At 38.2% G+C, this 12,373-nt stretch overlaps 1 protein-coding gene across 1 annotated transcript in view; it reads right to left on the bottom strand.

Annotated features, from left to right (window-relative positions):
- Window positions 1-12,373, bottom strand: part of LOC103267911 (metabotropic glutamate receptor 1) — a 353,912-nt gene that overhangs the window by 218,289 nt on the left and 123,250 nt on the right. Inside the window, exon 2 of the mRNA XM_008065480.2 lies at window positions 3,881-4,130. Coding sequence (XP_008063671.1) covers window positions 3,881-4,130 — 250 coding nt within the window. The remainder of the gene's footprint in view (window positions 1-3,880; window positions 4,131-12,373) is intronic.

The raw sequence follows: 12,373 nt of genomic DNA, 5'->3' as shown, positions 1-12,373 counted from the left end.
TGTGTGTGTGTGTGTGTGTGTGTGTGTGTGTGTGTGTCTATTGTGAATGGGATTGTTTTTTTAAATGTCCTATTTACTAGATTATCATATAAAATATTTAAAACTAGAAGATAAATATAGAAAATTCAGAGAAACAAAGAATAATTAGAAATGTGAAATATTTTCTTATCGGAGAAACTGCAGCTTATTTTTCTAAGAAGAGAATCTGAACAATAAAATCTCTGGGAGAGCAAATTGAAAAGTAACTAAGGTTGGTGGCAACATCTCTTATACAAACAAGCATGACTTGACACACAATATAACTTACTGACTAAGAGCATGACTTCTGAAGTCACAGCACCTAAGATCAGATTCCAGCTCTGGCAATGCAGCACTTTTTGACAGGTTAACTTCCTCCTACATCAGAATGGAAATAATAGAGGAATAACAGAAAGTGTACCTATCTTATCACACTCTTGTGATAATTAAATTAGTTAATATATGCAAAGTTCTTAGAACCCGTGCTTACATATATTAAAGTCCTATACAGATGTTATCAGATGCATCAACAGTATCAGCACCATGATTACGAAAATTCTTATTATTATAGATATGGTGAGCATAATTCTGAGCATCTCAGAAGAGACAATTTTATAGATCCAAGAAAAAAATGAATCTTTTGCATGATATGTAACTTGACTATAATTAGTTAACTTGTTTGATGAGAATACTATGCCAATTTTCCCACAAGGATTTGATTCTCCCATGGATCTGCTGGCTATATTCCATGACCACAGATTAAGACATGACTACTGACCAGCTTGTTCAGTGAATTCTGATTTTAATAAGGTGACTGGTAAGAAAATGAAAATTGATCAGTCCAAATTCATGAATAACATTAGACAAAATGAATCCATAAATACATTCTTATTGATCATAGGTTAGTCATAAAGTCAATATATTGTCAATTCTGGGATGGGAAAAATACTTAAGAATGATCTGAGCCGGGCTCGGTGGCTCAGCCTGTAATCCCGCGCCTTTGGGAGGCTGAGGTGAGTGGATTGCCTGAGCCCGTGGGTTCGAGACCTGCTTGGGCAGCGAGACCTCATCTCTACAATAAATCAAAAAATCAGCCGGGTGTGGTAGCGCATGCCTGTAATTCCAGCTACTAGGAAGGCTGAGGTGGAAGGATCGCCGGAGCTCAGCAGGCGAGGCTGCGGTGGCTGGGAGCGGCCACTGCACTCCAGACTGGGCGACCGAGTGAGACTCCAACTCAAAAAAAAAAAAAAAAAAAAGAATGATCTGCAGCCAAATATTTTATTTGTATCAGAAAAAAATAGACTCAGAGGCAAAAAGTTACTGAGCAGACAAGATTTTGTGGTTACCTCATGGCGAAAGTAGAACTCTTAGTCCATGCTTTGTTTTGTTTTTCCATGACGGCATTCGGAATCATGCTATGTATTATGAAAAAAATCTAAACAATGGCTCTTGAACTCAAAAAGTTTATCATTGGTAAATAAAATCCCTCGGGGAGGGGCGGAGATATCTGAAAACATTAGTACAGCTGGAAGTTGCCGCATGAGGCTAAACTGGAACTATTCTGGACATACCTGACAAAATAAGAGAACCAAGCCCATCACATAGCCATTCGCATGAGTAACAAAGCAACATTTAGGACAAAATTCAGCCCACAGGAAGAGAAAGACTCAATCACCTGAAGGGAAGGCTAATTCTAAGTATGGCATAGTATTGAGACTTGGCTTTATCCCCAGTTCAGCTCCCTATGAACTCATATCTGGATGTCAGAGAAGAGCGAGAACTGTGAAGAAAAAAATTTAAAGCTCTTTTGGTTAAAATCTTTTAAGATATAGGATTAAAAGCCAACATCATTTTGATAGAGCCTTGTGGAAATTATCCCAGAAAGGCAGAGAGGCACTTCCCTCACTTTGGCACAAAGTGTGGTATAGCTTTGCCACTGTAAGAATCCCATGCATCAGTGACAATTCCATTGGCACAGCAAGCAGTGTCCTCAGAAGCTCAGGTGTTCAACGTGATGACAGTTTCCTAGGAAGTGTTGGTAGAGCCCAGCAGAGCTGGGGCAGAGAAAAGGAATAAAAGAGGCAGATACCACATGTAGCTGATCTCTTCACAAGCAAGCATAAGTGAGACTCTCAGAAATACTTGTATGAACTCACTTGCATTATTAGGAGTTAAACAAAAGCCAGAAAGCCTTAAGTTGACATCATCTTTTTTGCCCAGTTTTTAAATAATGCTAATGGAGTAAATTTTTACTTCAATTATACATTGTAGCTTTTTGTTTAATAATTTTTCATAACTAGGCGGGCTGTACAGCCCAAAGCGCACGTTTGCCACATCTGTTCAAGTTCTTCAGAACCCAAGTAGATAGCCTCTTTGAGAATATTATAGAAAATAATTTCTGCAAAACAGACTATTGTTGTTTTGTAAATGATAAACACGAATTTTTTTAAAACAAGCACCCATCAGAAAAGCAGTTATCTTACAAAAACAATTGACAAGACTGAATATCTGCATACCATCTGTCCTGGCACATATATTAAGAACATTACTCCATGCAACACTTCAACAATGCTGTTTATATCCTTTTCACTCCCAAAAGAAATAATATTCCTTCTTTAAGTGTTCTTTCTAAAAAAAAAAAAACCTGCTTTCTTATGAAAGTTTAAGTGGCTTCCCAAAACTGCACCATGCTGAAGAGGTCAAACTGACTCTTTGTGTCAGTTTTACCCATATTCAGAATTGTCTTAATCTTGAATTATACTTTGTCCTTGGCATCATACCTTCTCATGCCTAGAGAGTATCCCTTTATTTATTCATTTATTTAAATCTCTGTACTACTCTCCTCTCAGAAGTCTCTGAAGTGTCTTATAGCTTTGAATCCTTATGCTGTTGAGATTAGTCTTACTACTATTGTGGTCATTACCACAAGCACAAAGACAAAAGAGAAAGGTCCAGTGAGGATGTCCACACCACTACTACCCAGCTTCCAAGAGAAGATGAACAATGGTTGAGACTCTTCAGTGGGTATGATATGATTACAGTCTAGCCAGAGAAGGAGATGGGAAGAGACAAAGAGTTTTTGGAAGGAGAATAGGAAAGAGCTGAAGATTAGTGGAGACCTTACTCAGGTAAACTCAGTAGGTTTTCTTGGGGGAAAAAAAAAACTGAGCAGTTTCTTTATGCAATATTAGAAGATGGCAAATTAAGTGAGATATTTGTTAGGTCAAAAACCTAGTGATACTGCAAACTATTTGTCACATAAGTATGTACAAATGATCCAGAAAGAGAGCAGAAGAGATTTTGAAATCCACCATCTGCAATTCCAGAAATTACATGCTGCAAGCATCAATATTAACCATCCCATAATGCAACTAGAGATTATATTGTCAAGTTTTGCAGTTCAGTTGTGTGTCTTCACTTGTCTTTGACCACTTCTGTAAATTTCAAATCTTAATACATATTTTCTATTTTCACTGCTGCCCTCCATTCACCAATATCCTTTCAGATGTCTATTTTAGGAGTTAGGAAGACATAAGCACTGACTTGGAGGTGGGGGAACAAGTGAAAAGAATAATTCTCTAGGAGAGGACACATTTTAGAAAATAACTTTTCATCTTTTTCTGAAAAACAAACAAAAAAACTCACCATCTTGTTATCCACAGCTCTGCTCTTGTCTATCAAGAAGATGCCAAAATCCCTGTATCAATGAGATCCAGAACTAATATTCAGTTCAGTAGTGTATATCCCCCCACTTTGGAGGTGGAAAATTAAGTTTTGTGAGAGAAAGTATATGTGTGCCAAAACGTGTGCTGTGTGTTTGTGTGTGAGAGAGAGAGAGAAAGAGAGAGAGAGAATGACTTACCTTCCAATGAGTGAGAACTCGCCCACGACGCCAAGGCGCCGCATGGCACTCAGGAGTCCTCGGACCGTCATGCCTTCACAGAAGCAGACCACCACTCTGGCCTTGGGAAGCCGCTCTCGGAGCTTGCGCAAGAGTCGGTCAAAGCTCTTCTCCCCAGCATTGCTGTAGATTTTGTCAGAATGGGCAATACAGAGGCCTTCCTGGGCAGCCAGCTCTTTGAAAGCATCCATTCCGCTCTCCCCGTAATTCCCTGTCCAGAAACAATCAGCAGATGTTCAAGACAACCGTGGTAGCAACACCTCTTCCAAACTGGAATAAGAACTCATTAGTCACAAGGAATGGAGAGAACAAATGTGCCAAATAATTTGAGAACATAATCAGAACTGGAGAAAGATCTGGATGGACTAAAGAGAGTAATGAAATATAACCAGACAATCTACTCTGTGGAAATAACGAGAAAGTATCTGAGCTAGGGCATCCACAATGAAACAAGTTTTGCAAAATGAAAGATTACTGCCCTATTTTACAACTATGATGAATAGTGGTTGTTCCAGATTTTAGCCAAGCAGGAGAGACCAGCAAATGGGACCAGGAAAGTCAAACCAGCACAATGAGAAGGCCTGTTCATTTGCGGGCTTGATGTGGTTGAATGCCAGGTTAAGAGGCAGCCGTTCTTGGTAACACAAAGCCCTGCCACAATTTCATGCAGAGTAAGCAAAACAAATGGAACACCTAGCCAGGTCAAAGACCAATAGACAGAAACAGCTACAGGGCTTCATAAAAATCCACCATCCTCTGATGAAGTGATGGGATTTGGAGAGATTTGTGCCTTATATTTTGTTTTTGATATCATTCTTACAATAAAATGAACTTCAAAAAACTGAAGACTCGCCCGATACAGTGGCTCAAGTCTGTAATCCCAGCACTTTGAGAGACCGAGGCAAGAGGATTGCCTGAGTCCAAGGGTTCGAGACCAGTTTGAGCAACTTGTCTCTACAATAAATAAACAAACAACAAATAAATAATTAGCCAGGTGTGGTGGCGCATGCCTGTAGTTCCAGCTACTTGGAAGGCTGAGGAGAAGGGATCACCTGAGCCCAGCAGGTCAAGGCTGAGGTGGCCATGAGCGTGCCACTGCACTCCAGCCTGGGTGACAGAGTGAGATTCCAACTCAAAAAAAAAGAAAAAAAGAAAAACCGAAGACATATAAATCAATGAAATAAAACAAATATTACACTTTATCAGTTCTCTATCGTTCTATCACTGATGACTTAGCCCCCATCTTGAGTCCCTATATCCCTACTCCTTTCCCCAGGCTTGGGAATTTTGATATCCATGTGGAGGATGCACCCAGTAACATATCCTCGTAGTTTCTCAACCACCTCACTCCACTGGTATTTCTTGTAACTCACACATGTTCACGGCCACACTTTTTACCTTGTTGTCACAGATGTTTCTAACATCTCTAAATGTGGATGTCAAACATCCCAGTCTCTGTTTCCTCCTCTAATCGTACAAGTTCACATCTTATTCTACTCCTACCACGACACTTCTTCAACCTCATCAAAACTTCAAATCAGCCACCCAGCTGCATTCAACAGTTGGTCATTTCCTCCTGGAAACATTTTATTTTGGGGGTTTCTGTGACACAAACCTTTCTTGGTTTCCTTATTCTTTACTGGCAACTCCTTAATATATTTGCTGGATTTTTTTTCTCTGTTCAACCCTTAAATATTGTCATGCCAGGACTTGTTTCCAGGAAACTTTGTCTTCTTTATATTCTCAACCTAAATATTCCCACTCAATCACATGCCTTCAAATACCATTTGAATGCCATAGTTGAATCTCAAATATAGATCTTCAGACTGAACAGCCCTTTGGATGAGTTTGTTCAATTGCTTACCTGATATATTCACTTATAGACACCTCAAAGTTAGCAAATCTGAAATCGATTTCTTGTCCTTCTCTAATTGGTAAATCGGCTCCTTCCAGACATCACCTATTAGTAAATGTGCCATCTCCCAACAAGTTGTTCAATAACAAAATTTAAAAACTGTTTTGATTTCTTTCTTTACATCACATTCCAGACCCATTTATGTCACCCTTATCTCTCAAACATTCTTATTCCATTCTCTCTTCTCTGTTTCAACCTCTGTCACCTTAAACTATGTCTTAGATCAAGTTCCCTAAAAACAGAACCTAAGATGAAGACTCTTGTTCAAGTAATTTATTGAGGAAAAGAGGAACAAGAGAAGCAGGAAAGGTCAGCAGGGAAGTGCTCAGCAGAGACATCATCTCAGTTAAAGATTAGCTTCAAGCCGGGCTCGGTGGCTCAGCCTGTAATCCCGTGCCTTTGGGAGGCTGAGGTGAGTGGATTGCCTGAGCCCGCGGGTTCGAGACCCGCCTGGGCAGCGAGACCTCATCTCTACAATAAATCAAAAAAAATCAGCCGGGCTTGGTAGCGCGCGCCTGTAATTCCGGCTACTTGGAAGGCTGAGGCGGAAGGATCGCCAGAGCCCAGCAAGTTGAGGCTGCGGTGGCCGGGAGTGGCCACTGCACTCCAGTCTGGGCGACAGAGTGAGACTCCAACAAAAAAAAAAAAGATTAGCTTCAAGTTGCTCTCACAAAGAAGTGCTAGACCACATAGAACTAATCCTGTCTGGGAAAGAGAGTTTTCTTGTTAATCAGTCATTGGCTAAAGGTCATAGGAGGAGAGATGAGGTATAACTTCCTCAGAAAGGGGGCAACTGGGATTGATAGAAGCTTACTCTCCTAGTAGCTGGGAGATTGGCTCACCCAGCAGGTAAAGGGAATCCAGGAGGGCCACTTACAGCATCCTTTACACCAAATAACTATCAGTTCTTACCTAAAAAAATTCCCTCACTTCCTGATTGATGCCCTCGCTCCTACTTTTGTTCCCAATGATTCATTACACACCTGGGACCTAGAGTAAGTTATTAAGGTTTAAACCAGATTATGTCGCTCCTTTACAGAAAGCTTCAATGGTTCTCAACATGCTTGGAATGTAACTCCTTTTCCTATACTACTAGCCTGGATATGGGCTAAGACTTCCAATTTCTTCAACCCAATCTCTTCTAACTTCCATCCTTCACCTTTTCCAACACCATGAGTATCTTTCTCTTCCTGAAATACCGCAGACTCACCCATGTCTCTGTTAGCTGTTTCTATCACCTAAAAAGATGCTCTGCTACTAGATGTTCTTGTCAATCATATCTTGACAAAAATATCACCTCTTCTGAAAAGGCTTTTCTGATCGGTTAGCTTAAAGTAGCTTCCTAGTAAATCCAATCATGCCTGCTTTCTAAAAATCTCAATATAGTCACATGACGCTTAACAACAGGGCTATGTTCTGAGAAATGTGTTGTTAGGCAATTTGTCATTGTATGAACATCACAGAGTTTACTTACTCAGACCTAGATGGCATAGCCTACTACATATCTAGGCTATATATAGCCTACCTACAGCTCCTAGGCTACAAACTTAGCATATTACTGTACTGAATACTACAGGCAGCTGCAACACAATAGTATGTGTCTGTGTGTCTAAACATAGAGAAGGTACAGGAAAAATATGGTAATATAATCTTATGGGACCACCATCATCTATGTAGTCTGTTGTGGACCAAAATGTAATTATGTGGTGCAAAATTGTGCATATAAATGAGTTTTTTATTTTTTCCCTCCCACTAGAATTTGAGCTCCATGAGAACGCCTTTTTATGGTTTGTTCACTGATGTATCTTTTGTATTTAAGATAATTCTATGTACTTAAATATACACAGTAAAAGTTCATTTGTTGTAATAGCCTAATAGAGAAATAGACAAAAGTTACAAGCAAATACAATTTAAACAAAGTAAAAACGAGTAATAAGAATATGAAAAAATTATAAAACTCTAATAATTATCAGCAGAATATCTTTAAAACAAGACTTTTTTTACTTATTAGAATGCCAGAATTTCAAAGATTAATAATATTCAGTATTGACAACGTACTCATATGTAGTCAATAATTTTCATTGTTGAGGAAAGTGTTTCAAACTTTCTGTGGACAATTAGGCAGGAGTTTTCAAAACATTTTAAGATAAATATCAGGTAAATGCAGCAGGTATTTAGTTTAAAATAATTATAAGAGAATTATAGTATTCAAAAAGGAACTAGGACTTAAATTTCAACATCTGTAAAAGTTTCATGGGCATTTTAATAAAACCTAATAAGACGGTCCTGTGTTTTTTGAAAAGAAAGCTTTCTTATTTTCTCTTTTGCAAGATCAAATGAACAAATTAATGAATTTTCCTCTTTATTCAACCATCTTCAGTGACCCGATTCAGTCCAGTGAAGCCCAATCAGAAGTATTAACAAATCACAAAATCCTCAGCTCCGTAGACTATGGAAACATGTCTCAGCTTAGATGAGAGGCACTGACTGATTACAAGGGAGAGAACTGCAGCTGGCCAGTGAATGCCTTATTCATCTGCAGAGCGAGACACGAGGAAGTCAGATGCTGCATTCTTACAATAAGTGCAGGTTCAGGATGCTACAAGGTAAACACACATCACCAGTAGACTTTTTCAGCAAAAGTCATCATCAGTCTGTCAGAAGAATATGTTACAAGGAGAACAACTTTACTGTTAAGGTGCCCACCCTTGGACTTCAATCAAAAATGATTTTGTTGCTTTATCAAAACACATGCAGGTTAAACGAGCAAGAATGCTCTTTGCATTGCAATGAGAAAATCTTCGTTTTTAAAATCTAGTAAAAACCTTTGACATACTCAGTTCAAACACCTCGGCTTACAGACAAGGAAACTGAGTCACAGAGAGGTGAAATGGCTTGCCAATGGACAGGAAGTTTGCTGTTATAAATGGAACATTTCTTCATGTCCTGATTTCTAGGTTTCTGTTCATTTCTCCTAATAGAAAAAAGCAGTTAAACACATTTATTTTCATAATCTAAAATGTCTGGATAGATTAATCTGTTTCATGAAATGTTTGCCTCAATTTCTGTATTTATATGTTCTTGTTTGGACAGCAATTCTTAACTATAGAAGTTGAAAAAGGCTGAAGCCGGGCTCGGTGGCTCAGTCTGTAATCCCACGCTTTGGGAGGCTGAGGTGAGTGGATTGCCTGAGCCCGTGGGTTCGAGACCCGCCTGGGCAACTTGGCGAGACCTCATCTCTACAATAAATCAAAAAATTAGCCGGGCGTGGTAGCACCCATAGTTTCAGCTACTTGGAAGGCTGAGGCGGAAGTATTAACACATCACAAAATCCTCAGCTCCATAGACTATGGAAACATGTCACAGCTTAGGTGAGAGGCATTGACTGATTACAAGGGAGAGAACTGCCAGAGCCCAGCAAGTCGAGGCTGCAGTGGGGGAGTGTGCCACTGCACTCCAGTCTGGGTGACAGAGTAAGACTCCAACTCAAAAAAAAAAGAAGACTGAATATTATGTATTGAACTATGCTTAAACTGCCATTTTTCTCATGACGTTTAAAAGATTTCAGCTTACATATAAACTTCCATGAGAGTAACCGTAATGTAGAAATAACAATAACTTGCTCTTTTATAAAAGGAAAAAAGCAAATAGCCTATTAAAAAGTGAACAAAATACCTACATAGACACTTCTCAAAAGAAGAGTTACAAACAGCCAACAGATACATGAAAAAATCCTCAGCCTCACTAATCATCAGAGAAATGTAAATCAAAACTGCATTGAGATATCACCTAACTCCAGTAAAGGTGGCCATCATTAATAAATCAAAAAACAACAGATGCTGGCAAAGGTGCAGAGAAAAGGGAACACTTTTGCACTATTGGCAGGAATGCAAACTAGTGCAAACTCTATGGAAAACAGTGTGGCAATTATCAAAAGTTCCAAAAATCAACCTTCCATACAACCCAGCAATTACCCTCCAGGGAATATACCCAGAAGAATACAAATCATTCTACAAAAAAAGATGTTTGCACATGCATGTTTATTGCAGCACTGTTCACAATAACAAAAATATGGAACCAACCCTGCTGCTCATCATAAGTGGACTTGATAAACAAAATGTGATACATATACACAGACATAAAGAAGAACAAAATTATGGATTTTGCAGCAAACTGGATGAATTTAGAGTCCATCATACTCAGTGATGTATCACAGAAACAAAAAACTGAATATGACATGTTTTCACTCATTAGTGGGTCCTGAATATTTATCACAACACGACGAAAGAAGAATCAGCTGTAGTGGGACAGTGCCAGGGGAGGGTGAAGACATGTAACATCACAAAGGGTACCTGTTCCTAAACCAGGGGAAGAGAGAACCATTTGGAGGCCCAAACTTCACCTACATGTAGACTACTAATGTACATACCTAATCCTGACTTGTACCTCACATCTTTATAATAAAACAAAGCAATAAATAAATAAATAAAGGTGACTTGGTGGGATAGGAAAAAAATCTTTATATTTTAAAAATTTCATTTGTAAACCTCTTAATTTATTACCAAAACCCTATTGTGCTCGTTATATTGATGATAGCATTAGATATAAAGAGGATACAAAATGAAAAAAAAAAAAAAACACTTCCCATTTAGCTTAAAATTGTGTAACATTCATTTACTAACAGCAGAACTCATGAAATAACAAGAAGGAGTACAAGTATCTAATAGATGTACAGGACCTCTATTAGATACTTGTACTGGGTTAGGAATCAGAAAAATTGCCTAAAGAAAGTGCCATTTGTTCGACTATTAGAATATAAACAGACCTTCCACAAATAGAAAGAAAGTAGGAGATGTGTACTCTTAGGCTTCCTGCCAGGTCACGAGCAAACAATGTCAGACTGAAGAAGATACTCTCAACAGGAGCCCACCTTCTACCCACCCCCATCCCACACCCATTCTGCCACTCAGGCTTTTTCCTGTCTTTCTTGATTTTGAAGAATTTTCTTAGATACTTCTCTGTACCTAGTATGTCCGGCCCTGGAGGGAGTTATCAATTCACAGAAAAGTAGCTTATAATAACATACTTAAAAAATAAAAGGTCCACATTATTTTAAACACTTGGGGCTGGTAGACAGCTGTATGTTCTCACTCAATTAGCAAATATTTCATTGAACTCTTAACCTTAAAAAAAAAATCCTGTGCTCTGCTCTTTAAGAGTTGCCAAGAAATATCAGGCATTGGCTCCACCTTCAATGTGATGAATATTTACTCTGTGTCTGTCCCTGGGCTAAACACTTAAGCATTTCATTTATTCATCATAACAACTGCATGTAGGAGTTACAACCCATCTTTTACAGGTGAGGGCATAGAAGCTCAAAGAAGTTAAGTAACTTGTCCAAAGGGACACCGTGTGGATCTTGAATCTAACATCCAACTCAGAAGTTCTTTCTTTATAACCACCATTTTGTACTGCTTCCTATATGGACTTACAGGTGTGAAGGCATGACACAAACACACAAAATCTAGCAGCAATACTGACCCATATATGATACATTAGAAAATTTAAAAAACATAATACTGGATTTGGAAATAAAAGAGCGGGGATAATCAGGGAAAAACTCATGAAAAAAGTACCAATGAAACTGGGTTTTGAAGAAAATAAGCAAGAAGTTAGCATTCAGGGTGAATGGGAGTGAATGTGAATCCACAAAAGGTATTTTTGAAGCAATGAGTAGAGAAGTCCTACTGGAGCAGAAGGTTCATGATTTATAGAATGATACTCTAGATAAAGATCTCTAGGGAGGCATCTGGTATACCACTACAAGTTTGCAATGTAGAAATGTGCTATATGTTGCTACATTGTAATAGATTTTATAACAGACTTTATATCACTGTTAGGATGTTGCTTAAAACCTAGAGAGTAAGAGAAAAAGAGAAGACTGGAATCTGACAAAGTCCATAAAATATAAAACTATATTGAAAAATCTTAGTTTTTGTCCTAGTTATGTAACAAAATGATTCACAGAGACTAAATAAAGATATGCTGTAAAACTAAGATTCTAAACAGAACTGATGGGATATTTATGAAGGAGAACATGAGGTTTACAAAGAAGTCTCTATTATTTGAATAATAGCAAAAGCATTTTAAAATAACAGAAGTGGGCATTATTGTATATATAGGGTAAAGTTAAGACAGGCACAGAAAATGGAGGTAAAAGTTGGAACTACATCAGGAGAAATAAAACAATGGGTATGAATTGGAGTTTTCTAAGCCATGTATGATTTTGAAAAGTCAGATAATAATGATTATCCAGTCAGAACAACAGAAACTTAATTATCACCAGAAATTTGTTTATTTATAAAAATTGATTTATGGTGATTTGGTAGCTAAGTTTCACTGAGCCATGAAATAGAATTCTGGAGAATTTTATAATCACCTGTATGAGCCACCATCATGGCAAAAAAAAGTAGGCACTGAAAATGAGGCTTCATGTTGATTTTTTTTTTTACTCTTAAAACATTGAAGATATATTTCAA

The sequence above is a fragment of the Carlito syrichta genome, unplaced genomic scaffold, assembly GCF_000164805.1.
Source record: "Carlito syrichta isolate Samal-C Ts95f unplaced genomic scaffold, Tarsius_syrichta-2.0.1 Scaffold308529, whole genome shotgun sequence".
NCBI lineage: Eukaryota > Metazoa > Chordata > Mammalia > Primates > Tarsiidae > Carlito > Carlito syrichta.
This window is presented reverse-complemented; position numbering and strand designations above follow the sequence as displayed.